Source organism: Plecotus auritus, assembly GCF_963455305.1.
Source record: "Plecotus auritus genome assembly, chromosome: 4".
NCBI classification, from domain to species: Eukaryota; Metazoa; Chordata; class Mammalia; order Chiroptera; family Vespertilionidae; genus Plecotus; species Plecotus auritus.
In genome coordinates this window covers 150,423,360-150,435,808 of record NC_137775.1, presented here as the reverse complement: position 1 = coordinate 150,435,808, position 12,449 = coordinate 150,423,360, and the positions used below count along the sequence as shown (strand labels likewise).

Genomic DNA, 12,449 nt, shown 5'->3' with positions numbered 1-12,449 from the left:
AAGAAAAAGAAAAAAATAGGGATGATTTTCTTGTGACATGTGTATAAAACTAAATTACATATATTTATGCAGTAAAACTTCATTAATGCCCATCCCACACACTTAGAATTAATAATTACTCTAATGTTCTTGGCACTACATATAAGATGAAATTATGATTAGGTGAAATACTAGTGTAAATAAAAGAAATATTTATACATACAAAAGCTAACAGCTTCTAAGTATTATTTAAGTAGTAGCTCTTATACTCAAAAAAATAAATGTCTAACTTATAAACAATATGTTAAGCACTGCCAAGACTGAGAGTGTTCTTAGAACTAAACTAATACTTTAAAGTGATTATAGCAAACATCATTACTATTGATAAGTAAAGGATAATAGCATTAATGATATTAAAACCATACGTTCCAAAGCTAGACTGCCTGAATTCAAATCCTGGTTATATTGTTTGTGGGCTCCTTATCTGTACAAAAGAAAATAATGTTGGGGTTGGCAGAAAGCAATGAATGACAGCCCACTGTTCCCCCTCTGCAATGGCCTAAATACTTACGTTCCCCCAAAATTAGTAGGTTGAAACACTAATCCCAATAGTAGGAGCTGGAGCCTTTGGGAGGTAATTAGGTAATGAGTGTGGAGCCCTCATGAGTGAGATTAGTGTCCTTATACAAAGAGGCCAGAGAGCCAGCTAGCTCTTTCCGCCATGTGAAGTTAGGACAAGAATTCAATCTTCTACGTACAACCTAGAAGAGGTGCCCCACCAGAATGGACAATGCTGGTACTCTGATCTCAGACTTCCAGCCTCCAGAACTGTGGAACCCTCCCAAGCTCTCAACCAGATGAGAGAGAGAAGAGCTGGCAGATGGAGACCAAAATATCCCCTTTATTAGGATAAATATGGATCTGGGTTTCTTAGCCAAAAGGGCTTTCTAATCTGCACCCCCAGAAGTTGGCATACTTATCTTCCTACTCCCTGGCAGCACTGGGGTCTATCAGGCTGGGGAGAGCTCATCATCTGAGGAGGAATTCAGTAGCTCCTAAGGCCACCCCTTCAACTGAGAAATTAAATGCTGATAAATTGCCCAAGCCCAGGCTTTATAAAATCTGCCTCCCAGGGGAGTGGAACATAGGTTCCCACAAACAAACAGCTCCTGAGCTAAAGAGAGGAAGGGGCTCAGCTGGTACTTCAGTTCCTCTCCGCCAGATATTCCTCAGGGAACTCACCCCATCTCCATGGAGGGGAATAAAGAATGAGATAAAGGGTCAAGGGTATTTCAGGAAAAAACCCTCTTTGTGAAAACTAGAGGAGCCAGGAAGAAGTGTTCTCATACTGCCCTTTGCTTTGTTTGAGAATTAAATGAGATGGTGTATGCGTGGTGCACTCCATTCGTGATGAGTATTATTGTCATTATCAAGATGTCAATGAATTTTATTGGATCTGAGACATATATCAAATGCTGGCTAGTAGCATTCTAGAGATCAGAACTGCATTGTATTTTCAAGTTCTAAATTCTGATTTGTATTATATTTGGCTATTAACCCACAAAGTTTGAGCAAATTAGCAAGTTTTGTTTACAATTGAATGCTTTTCCTTGTGTCTGGTATCTATACTAATATAGAGGAATATGCAAATTGTCCAGGATGCCGTCACAGTAACGACCGAACAGCAGGCTGCGTGGGGCGACCAGGCCAGCAGGGGGGTTAGTGAGGGACAACCAAATGACTGAACAGCAGGCTGCATGGGGCGACCAGGCCGGCAGGGGGGTTAGTGAGGGATGACCAAACGACTGAACAGTAGGCTGCATGGGGTGACCAGGCTGGCGGGGTGGGGGGGGCAGTTGGGGGCAACCAGGCCGGCAGGGGGGCAGTTGGGGGCGACCAGGCAGGCAGGCAGGTGAGCAGTTAGGAGCCAGCAGCCCCAGATTGTGAGAGAGATGTCTAACTGCCGGTTTAGGCCCAATCCCTGGGATCGGGCCTAAACTGCAGTCAGACATCCCCTGAGGGGTCCCGGATTGGAGAGGGTGCAGGCTGGGCTGAGGGGACCACCCCCCGCCCGTGCATGAATTTTGTGCACCGGGCCTCTAGTCATTCTATAAAGGGAGTTCTCTGCGGTGGATGAAACCTGTGCTCGGGGTGCAGAGCTCACTCCGCACAGGTACAGATGCCTTTACTCAGGCAGTTAGGGCTGAGTGTCTGGGCAGAGTAGCAAAGCTCTAATTATCACACACAACTTTCTAACTCTTCCTTTTGAGACCCCATTGTTTATGTACACTTTACCCTACTTCCTCCCCCTCCCCGCCCCCCACACCACCACCACCACCCCTTTCTAAGGTATGTTTTATCTTTTGTGTTATGGCCTCAAGTTAAATGCCCATAAAATGATACTGGGTTTAAAAATCAAAATTTATCAGGACCATTTGTTTTCTCCACTGGACTCTAGACCACAGTAAGTCATGTCCCGGCTTGTCTAGTGACTCGGTTTTCCAGAGGTAAACTGAGGTATGAATATAATACCTTTTTCAAACATGTGAATACCATACGTAGCTCAAGTTTGCTGGCCATGTGCTAATGAGGAAGCTGTGGGAATGATCCTGTGTCCCCTTTCTCAGGTGTTTAGAGTGAGAGTCCTCCTGTGCACATTCCCCCTCCACAGTCTGGCAGCGGTGAGGGTATCAGTTCTTCTATTGCTGTATACCTGAATAACTGATAAAGTTAAGTGGATGCAGGTTCATTTTGTTCACCAAGTTCCCTTTGAGTGTTTCAACAGCACAAGGCAGTTTATCAAGCTTTTTGTGCAATAGGGCATAGACTTTTTAAAGAATGCATTTAGACTTTCTCTTCCTGTCCAAAAAATAAGCAGTTCTCAGGCTCCTGACATTAACAGTCCTGATTAGGACAGTTGGACCAGCAAAATCAGGAGACCCAAGTGACCCAAATCATAGGCAGGCCCCCTGTTGCTTTTTTCATCTCACTTCATTTTCCTTTTGAGAACGACCCAATTAAAAACATTTGTGGATTTTTCTAAGGATGTTTCCTTCACAGAGCTTACATTCAGCTCTTTTGGGGGAAAAAAAATAAAAAAAATAAAATCCCTGAGCAATTAGTGGCTCTGGGGAACCACTAGCTGTTTGTGTCCTATTTGGTAAGAACCCATTGTGGACATCAATCTCTACACAGAGGTTCCCTTCAGCATGCAAATGCTTCCTAATCATTTGGAATATGCTTAAAATTGCAATCACAATCATGCCCTCACAAAGATGCCTTTATTATGTATTTTAGATTAGAAGACGTCATGAAATCATACAGTAAGGACACAGTTTTCTTTTCATCCTTCTTCTCTGCTCATCTCCAACTTGGCTCTTGTTTCTCTTTAACATTCAAGAATGTCCCTCTGATATACTTGCAGAAAACCTGCTGCCAAAATGAAGGAATATATATAGCTGCACGTAAGGTAGTCATTTCCTAGGTGACATTCTAATAAGAAACTCATTTTTGGATAATAGCCCAATTGGAACTAATTCTCCAGTATCCCTTGTGGTCAGAAAATAGCATGTCCAAATTCATCAAATGTTCCAGTGCTTTGTATAGTCTACTGTTTAGTGTAACTATGGTGTTACATCTCACAGGATGAATAATTTGTAAAGAATTAGAAACAATTAATTATAAAGCCGAGAGGAATAGTATTTAATTTTTTATTGACTGAGACATTAGCCTAGGATCTTGCAGGTACTTCTTAGTCAGGATTAGGAACAGCTGTTTGTTTTCAGTTGCTATACAAATCGTACAGGTTATTAAGGTTCTGGCTAATCGAATGCCAGAAAACAGGATTTATTATAGCATTCAAGCATTAAGGCAGAGCATAATAATACCTTTCCAAAGAAACCAACAGAGCCTAAGCGATTTTAATGGCTTAAATTAATCTTAAACACACTATAACTTTCGGGGTCCTCAGCCTTTCAAAAATAAAACAGCCAAGTAGAAGAAGTTTGGATAGGGCAAGGAAGAAAATGTATATTTTGATAATACATTGTCAGAAAATAAGATGTGTTATGCAACAGTTATCTAGAAACACAGCTTTAAAAAGGATAGGATTTATTTAAAAATTGGATTTTAATCAGAGATTTCACTTACGTTTTGAACACTTTTTAATGCCATTGTTTTATTTTTCAGTACCCTATTATATAAGCATTCAGATTTTCCACACATATAAATTATAAAAATATTATATCTGTCACTTTAAGAGAAGGCAAACAAAAAGGGAGTAAAGAGTCCAACACATATTCCCGTGCCTGTGGCCAGAAGGACATCTGGAGTACACTGCTGCTGGGGGCGGGAGAGAGACCCAACCCTTGGTTTGGTTTCCCCAGAAGACCAAACCCTGACCTTCTTAGCCCAGTTTTTATATTAAGATTTCTCTGAACAGCCAACACCCTTAGACTATGGAAAATAAGAACTTCATTTTTTAAATTCTAATTTTATAACAACATAAAACTAAGCACAATTATATATTATATCTTTTTTTTTTCAGATTCGTCACTTAAAATAGACTTTGAAGATAGGGAACAAGGGATTGCCATTATTCTATAGTTTTAGTTTCAGGGTGCTAATTCTGCCTCTGTTCTTTTTATCCCAATTTCTAAGTTTCCATAAATGGAAACTTTTAAGATAGTCAGTCTACCCTGAGTGCAAAAGAAGATGTCTTTGAAAAAAGATGTCTTTGTTGATGTCACCATTCCACAAACATCCTGTTCCAGTGAACTTGTCCTGTGATGTCCAATAATTTGCCTGAACTAGTCAATGGAGATTTCTATTATGTTTACTAAAGCTATGTCATTCTCCAAGGGATTCCCATTCATAAAAGAAAAATATTTGATTTTTTCTTTCTAAGAAACTAATTTTCTCATAGAAAAAATTATTTTATATGTAAAAAAGCACTTAGAATATTTTTTAAGTATTCCAAGGAACATAGCATCCTTAGAGGTGATTTTTCTGAACCATGGTTTGGATTCAAATATCTTCTATGTCTTCTCAAACAAAATGAATTTTTGCTCATGAAAAACACATATTTTTAAAATACACACATTGTTATTGCTAGACAATGCCTTAGAGAGAATGTTGGTAAAGAGTGCTGAGAGATTCAAAGAGAACAGGAATTTGAAAATATTTTATATCATTAACTTCACTTTTTTTCTAATTATTCTTCTTTCAAGTACTTATAATCTGATGTCTAGTCATAACAAAATTGTCTCTGTAACTAGACCTTTTATAGTTTTTGTGACCTTGAGTAGTTGTGATATTGACTTCTATAAACTATATTTAGAGTAACCTATCTAACCATTATAACTTATATATTCATTCATTCACTCCCCCATTCAAAAGTATTTTAATGCCAACTATGTATAAGGTGCTATGAATATGATGACTGACCAAAGACTCTTTGCTCAGAAAGCTTATAGTCTATTAATTGAAATAATACTTGCAAATAACTAACAAATATAAAAATTAACAGGGATTCTAAGGTAGGTATAGTCAACAGCTATGGGAGTTCAAAGACAGGCAATTGTGATATTGTGATTTATAATAAGAAACATGTATTTGTTCTTCTTCCACTGTTCCTGGCATAGAGCTTCTAAAAGATGTTTCTTGATATGTGAATAAGGTGACTTTAGGAACTCACCTAAGGATGGGGGTTGGTTGCCAGGAGAACCAACATGTGATTAGTGGGTTGGAACTTTTAGTCCCATCCCCTTGACCTCTTTGGAATGGGAAGAGAAGAGGCTGGAGGTTGAATCAATTCCCAATGGCCAATGTCTTAATCAATCATGCCTAGGAAGCCTCCATATAAGCCCCAAAGGATGGAATTGGGAGAGCTTCCGGATTGGTGAACATGTGGAGGTGCTGTAAGTGGTGCACTGGGAGAAGGCGTGGAGGCTCTTCTCCTTTCCCATACCCTTTCCTACATATCTGTTCTGGCTGTTTCTAAGTTAAATAGATACTTTTGTAATAAACAGGTAATCTAGTAAGTAAAATGTTTCCCTAAATTATGTGAGCTGCTCTAGAAAATTAACTGAACATGAGAAAGGGGTCTTGGGAACCTCTGATTTATATAGCCAGTGAGTCAGAAGTACTGACCTAGATTTCCCATTGGCATCCTGCATTGGAGGGGTCATTGGAACCTCCAATTTGTAGCCAGTTATCAGAACACAGGTAATAATCTGGGATTGAGACTGGCATGTGAAGTGGGGAGCAGTCCCTTAACCTGTGGAATCTGCTGCTATCTAGGTAGATAGAGTCAGAATTGAATTGTAGGATATCCAGTCAGTGTCTATGTACTGTTTGTTGAGGTGGTTGGGAAACCCCACAGACACACTAAAGATACCAATTTAGCAATATTCTAGGTTAAGAATTTGAGATGGCTTGTTTTATGGAGGATGTTGCATTTGACCTGAATGTTAAAAGATTTTAAGAGTGAACATTTAAGGACAATTGTAGGAAATACTCCAGGCAGAAGAGAAAATAAAGAGATTCAAAACCTTGGTGTGTGAACAGAGTCATGTCTAGTTCAACCCAAGTGGAGAGTACAAAGGGAAGGAGGCCTGGAAAAGTAAGTGGGGGCTGGATCATGGGGCCTTTGAATTCCTGACTAAGATGCATGTTCTTCAGTACCAATGGGGAGCCAGCAAAAAGGCTTGGAACACGATGGTCTAAATGGTAATATGTAATCTGTATTCCTGTGAGGGTGTACTGAAGGTTGAGGGAAGTTAGGGTACCCTTTAGAAATAATGAAGGTTTCAAGTAGGGAAGTGTCAGTGGCACTACAGGAGATACTCAATAAGTAGTTGTTCGTTTAATGAGTGAATAAATTAAGGAATTAATGAATGAACCCACCTGTTCAGAAAGCTCTTTATAACCTAAACTGTTATCATTTACTACTAAATAATTCAATTAAATATAAAGAGAGTGGCAACAATAGCCACTTATCTTCTTTATTTTCAAAGTAACATATTCTTTTTTTTAAAAAAAAAAGCATCCATATAATTCCCACACTGATATTTAGGAAATAGAATACAAGTATTATCCTTAAATTTCTGAATTTCCATAAAACTCAGTGGTGCCACACCATGTTGCAGTGCTTTTCAGCCATTTAAAAAATTAAGAAGAACAGAGAATAGGTTAGACAATATCAGAGTAAAATGCATGTGGAAACTTTTTAGTGTGTGCGTGTTTCAGAGATCACAACATAAAATTGTATTTTGCTGTGACTCAAAGTCAATATACCCTCTGGCATTGTCCATGTTATCCTAGTCCCTTATCTGGCTCTGTCATAGCTCTTCAAAGCCAGCATTGAATTATCCTTCTGTGGTGCAGTGATTTCTTCTGCATATGATTCCTATTTACAATGGAAGCCTTATACTAATACACACCAAAATTCAATTTTTTTAGTATTTTCTTACAGATCAACATCCCTTCATTTCTCTCAGAATGCCTGGGCTCACTCTGAAGTGCAATCCTACAGCTCCTACAGGGTGCTGGGCTGCTTTTTTTTTTTTTTTTTTAACTTATCTTTATTGTTGAAAGTATTACAGATGTCCCCCTTTTATATATATTAGAGGCCCAGCGCGTGAAATCGCGCACAGTAGCCCGCCACTGCTCGCCAGGCGAGGCGCCTTGCCGCGAGAGCTGCCCAACCCCATCCCGCCCCGCCGCAAGAGCTGCCCCGCCTCACCGCATGGTGAGAGCTGCTGCTCGCAGGCCAGGGGAGGGACCGAGAGGTGCTCAATGCACCTCATGGTGACCGGTCGTTTAGTCGTCCTGGTCATCACGGACACTGGCTTTTTATATATATAGATTCTCTTTATTGATTTCAGAGAGGACGGGAAAGGGAGAGAGAGATAGAAACATCAGTGATGAGAGAGAATCATTGATCAGCTGCCTACTGCACAAGCCACTGGGGATCAAGCCTGCAACCTGGGAATCCAACCATGACTTCCTGGTTCATAGATCAATGCTCAACCACTGAGCTATGCCAGTTGGGCCAGATGTCTCCTTTGGGGGAGGAGCTGCTTTTAAGTTAAAGTGGGGCGGGGGGAGACATCCATCCCAGGTAGGATGCTAAAATAAAATGTATGGCCCTCGCTGGTTTGGCTCAATGGATAGAGCATCAGCTTGGGGACTGAAGGGTCCCAGGTTCAATTTCAGTCAAGGGCACATTTAAAATGTGTTTTGTTTTTTTTTAATTTATGTTAACTCCTTTTGTTTTCTTTTTGTTTTTGCCCTCTCTCTCAGCGGCCTGCCTTGTGCTTGGCTGTATGATCTTCCCTGATGGCTGGGATTCAGAAGAAGTAAAACGGATGTGTGGAGAAAAGACAGACAAGTACACCCTCGGGGCTTGCTCCGTCCGCTGGGCGTACATCCTGGCTATTATTGGGATTCTGGATGCCCTGATCCTCTCGTTTCTGGCATTTGTGCTTGGTAACCGACAAGACAGCTTGATGGCTGAGGAACTGAAGGCTGAAAACAAAGGTAAGATTGCTTTGGAGAACTCTTACCTGGACGTCTAAACACAAAAACAATACTTTCTATTATATCAAGTATCAGTGCTTCCGCTGTGGGTCTAATTTGCTACATCTTTTAATGCTATCTAGTTTCCCCCAGACTCAACTCAAGAAGTTTCCACAATTAAAATATTACATTTTTACATTTACCTTTCTGAGGCTCTCTGAGTCCACTATTATTATTTAAATACATTTTTTTCCAGTTTCTTCTTCTCTTCCTGAATCAATGGCTATGAATAGAACATTGTTTTGTCTATTTGATTAAACTGTTCACAATCACTTTATTTGAATTCAGACTCATTCTCTCAGAGAAAAGTAGTGATACCGACCCCAAAGTTACAGTTAGATATTTAAGTAATTACCTAATTAGCTGAATTTTAAATGTGTTATCTGGATAATCAAAAGTCCTCAGATTTCTCTCAAAAATAAAATACCTTCTGAAACACAAAGAAACTAGGATATAAAACAGAACATTGACTAGTAAATGATGCAGAAACATTATAGTAGGCCAATAAGGTATCAAGTCATTATTCAAGATGAATCTTTTAATTTTCTTTCCAGATTTCTAAACCAATGTCTTGAGATAGAATTTACTATCTCTGTATAGACTTAGATTCATTTAACTGTTTTCTATTTATATTATCTTTAACTTTAATACTTTAAACTTTTATCAGTATTTTCAACTGAGTGCTTCCTTCTTCTGGCTTTTACTTCTGTTTGGGAACTAAATCCATCCTTGAATTATGATGGATATTATTTCAAGTAGTTGGTAACATCAGAAACTCTTCACTGCTTCAACAAGCCTCAAGCATAGATTAGTGTCTATATGAATATCTCATATAATGATAGTGTAGCATGTAGGCCATCACTGTTTATGCTTATAAACTATGAACTATGAGAGAAAATTGAGAAGTCTGGGAGAGAGCAAGGTTCATCCACAAACCCTTTATCTCCCTGATTTATAGACAGAATACATATTAGTTTACTTGGTTCTGTCAAAAATATTCTAAACACAAAAATAACCTTTTCACAGGCAAGTTACTTCTTAAAAATGCAACTGCTTTCAAAATAAAAAATGATAATGTGAAGTTAAGTATTATACTTTATAAAGCATGTAACAAATTTAAAGTGCTCTCATGTGTGCTCATTAATTTGGGGACCTTCTCTGTTATCTTTGGACTTGTTGGATGTACACAGGTCTCTGTCCAGTAATGTCACTTCAAAGTAAATAAGGACAGCTCACTATCCAAATAAGTTACCTTGCCCTAGAAAATGAGTTAAAGGAAACACCACTTTGTTCCACGAACTCTTGATCTCCACCACTACCCAGTAAGGTACCAGAACGCACTTTATTCACTGCATAACTCAAAGTTACATTGAGAACCTTTAACTTTCCAGACATCCTTTGACCACAAATTAAGAGAAGAAAATTCAAAAAAGAGAAACAGGAAGATTTTTACTTGGCGATTGGGAATTTTAACTCCTGTCCACATGTATGAGTAACAACAATTCTGAATTCATGCTTTAGAAAGGAACAGCTAGCTTGATAGGATAACACTCACCAGTTTTCAAAAGGGGTCTTTTCTTCTGTTTGACTCAGTTAAATGTTGATTTCTAATCCTTTCTGTTTCGGTTTTCATCAAAGAAAACATCATGTTCCATTCAATGATATATTGGAAACACTTTAGTAAAAGGGTTGATGGAAAAGAAAGTTAAGAGGCCAATATAAGGTTTAGGGACAGTGTATGATTTTTCTGTGTTCAACATCTTCTCCATTGTGTATATCACACTTGCATATATCTGTAGTTTATTCCATTTGGTTCTGAAGGACTAAAATCAGTAGCGGTATCAAATCAGATTTAATAAACTAGCAGAGAGTATCCAGCCACACTGATGAAGCATTCAATTGTACCACACTTTTATTTCACAACTAGAATTCCTTTACCTGGAACTCTGTGAAGATACCAGCAGCTCTACTCTGCAGGCAGCTCAGATCCTTGTACAATAGGCTCTGTATACAGCGAGACCAGAATCCTAAGCCTTGTAGAAAATCAAATATGCATGTTTCTGAGAAATGGTATAAGATTTATAGTTGCTGTGCAAAGTAGCATTTATTATTTGGTATTATTTAAACACTTGTTCCATGTTGAAACTTCCAAAGTTAGATTGCTTGAGGGAAGACCAGTAAGTGATTTTGTATGTTTGTGCATGAACATAAAACAGTAATTTTATGGCTTTCAAGTGCATGCAATAACCCAAACTAAATACCATTAATATTCTATAGATTATAAGGGAAGAAATAGAATAATTTGTAATTATGAAACTGATTAAAAATGGGTGTCTTTACAATTTGCATGGATATAGTAATACAACTTTTAACTTATTAAGACATTCTTTTTCACTATTAATTTTTTCTTATAAAACTACAAAGATATCCCTTGGTCATCAAGGCCTCTTTTGGGTTCCAAGGCAATGCAATGAGACAGAGGCAAATCAAACTCACAAAATTTTAGAAGCGTTTTGTAACTCCATCATGCCTTCTGGTATCATGGAAGCAAATAACACCATATCTCAAGCCTTGACGCAAAAGAGTAAAACATCATGCATTCTTATATACATTATATCACCATACACACTGTAATATCTTTTATAGTCTTCCAGTTTTATGGTCTGTTGATCATCCTAACAACTTATCCTATATAATGAAAGTGTAATATGCAAATAGACCGAACGGCAGAACGACCAGTCAGTGGGGGGCAGGGCCAGGGCTGGCAAGCAGGCGGCACCAGGGGCCAGCCAAGGCATGTGGCAGAGAGAGGGGATGGCGATGGGGGTGGGGGGCAGCGGCAACCAGTGAAGGTGGAGGGGTGGTCGGAGGGCGGGGTCAGCCACTCATCGGCCAGGGCCATCCCCTGTTGGCCCACGCAGTTGCCTTCCACAAAGGGAGGCCAGACTGCAGCTTAGGCCCACTCCCTGCATCAGTCGGACATCCCCTGAGGGCTCCTGGACTGCGAGAGGGCACAAGCCGGGCTGAGGGACCCCCCCCCCCGTCCCCCTCCAGTGCACGAATTTTTGTGCACCAGGCCTCTAGTATCCTATAATAAGTAACAGGAGCAGCATAAAGAGAATAAACCTACAACTATTGCATATGGCCCTGACTCAAAGGAGTTTGTCTTAAGCAGTCTCATGTCCTAAGTGGTCTCATGTCATGATCATATATTTTTTTTGTGGTTTTTGTAATTAATGTAGCAACAACACACTTCCCCATTTATCTGAAGAAGCCACCAAATGGTTTCCCAGGTGTCATTGCAAGGATATTGCTTAGGTTGATGAGTCCTTCCCGACAACCTACCCAATGGACAAAACAAGAATCACTGTTACATGAATTCTAGACTATACTAAAGAAGGGAAGAGAACTCAGTTCTAATTGAACACTTTTCCACTCAGTGTCTTAAAATGAAAGGGAATTTAGGATACTGCTGAGCCATAAATTAACCATCACAGAGGTGCTATTCAAAAGGAAAATGAGGGGAGGTACACTGTGAATGACTCCACCTGTAGAGACCACTACTCCTTAAGATAAATTCCCGGTGAACTCACCCCAATACCATTTCAGTGTCTCCCACAACATTCTTTAAGCCCTCCTTTTCCAGGAGTGCAACATTAAATTAAAAGAGGTCTTTAGCTGAAATGTATCCTAAAATGTGAAATGGCAAAATTGGAATGAGTTTGAACACACAACAACAGAAAGCAACAATTTTGATGATGCAGTGTTGTTTTAGAAGGAACTTCTGTAAGAGATAAAGTTAATAATCTATGATGCTCCTAAAGTCCCAGAATATTTTCTCATAAAATAAAAAAATAAAAATAACACTGAAAAACAAAGAGAAGTGAAAA

At 39.2% G+C, this 12,449-nt stretch overlaps 1 protein-coding gene across 3 annotated transcripts in view; it reads left to right on the top strand.

Annotated features, from left to right (window-relative positions):
* Nucleotides 1-12,449, top strand: part of LHFPL3 (LHFPL tetraspan subfamily member 3) — a 529,678-nt gene that overhangs the window by 353,984 nt on the left and 163,245 nt on the right. For all 3 annotated transcript variants that reach the window (XM_080665922.1, XM_080665921.1, XM_080665923.1), the window contains exon 2: nucleotides 8,284-8,520. In XM_080665922.1, the coding sequence (XP_080522048.1) occupies nucleotides 8,284-8,520 (237 nt within the window). The remainder of the gene's footprint in view (nucleotides 1-8,283; nucleotides 8,521-12,449) is intronic.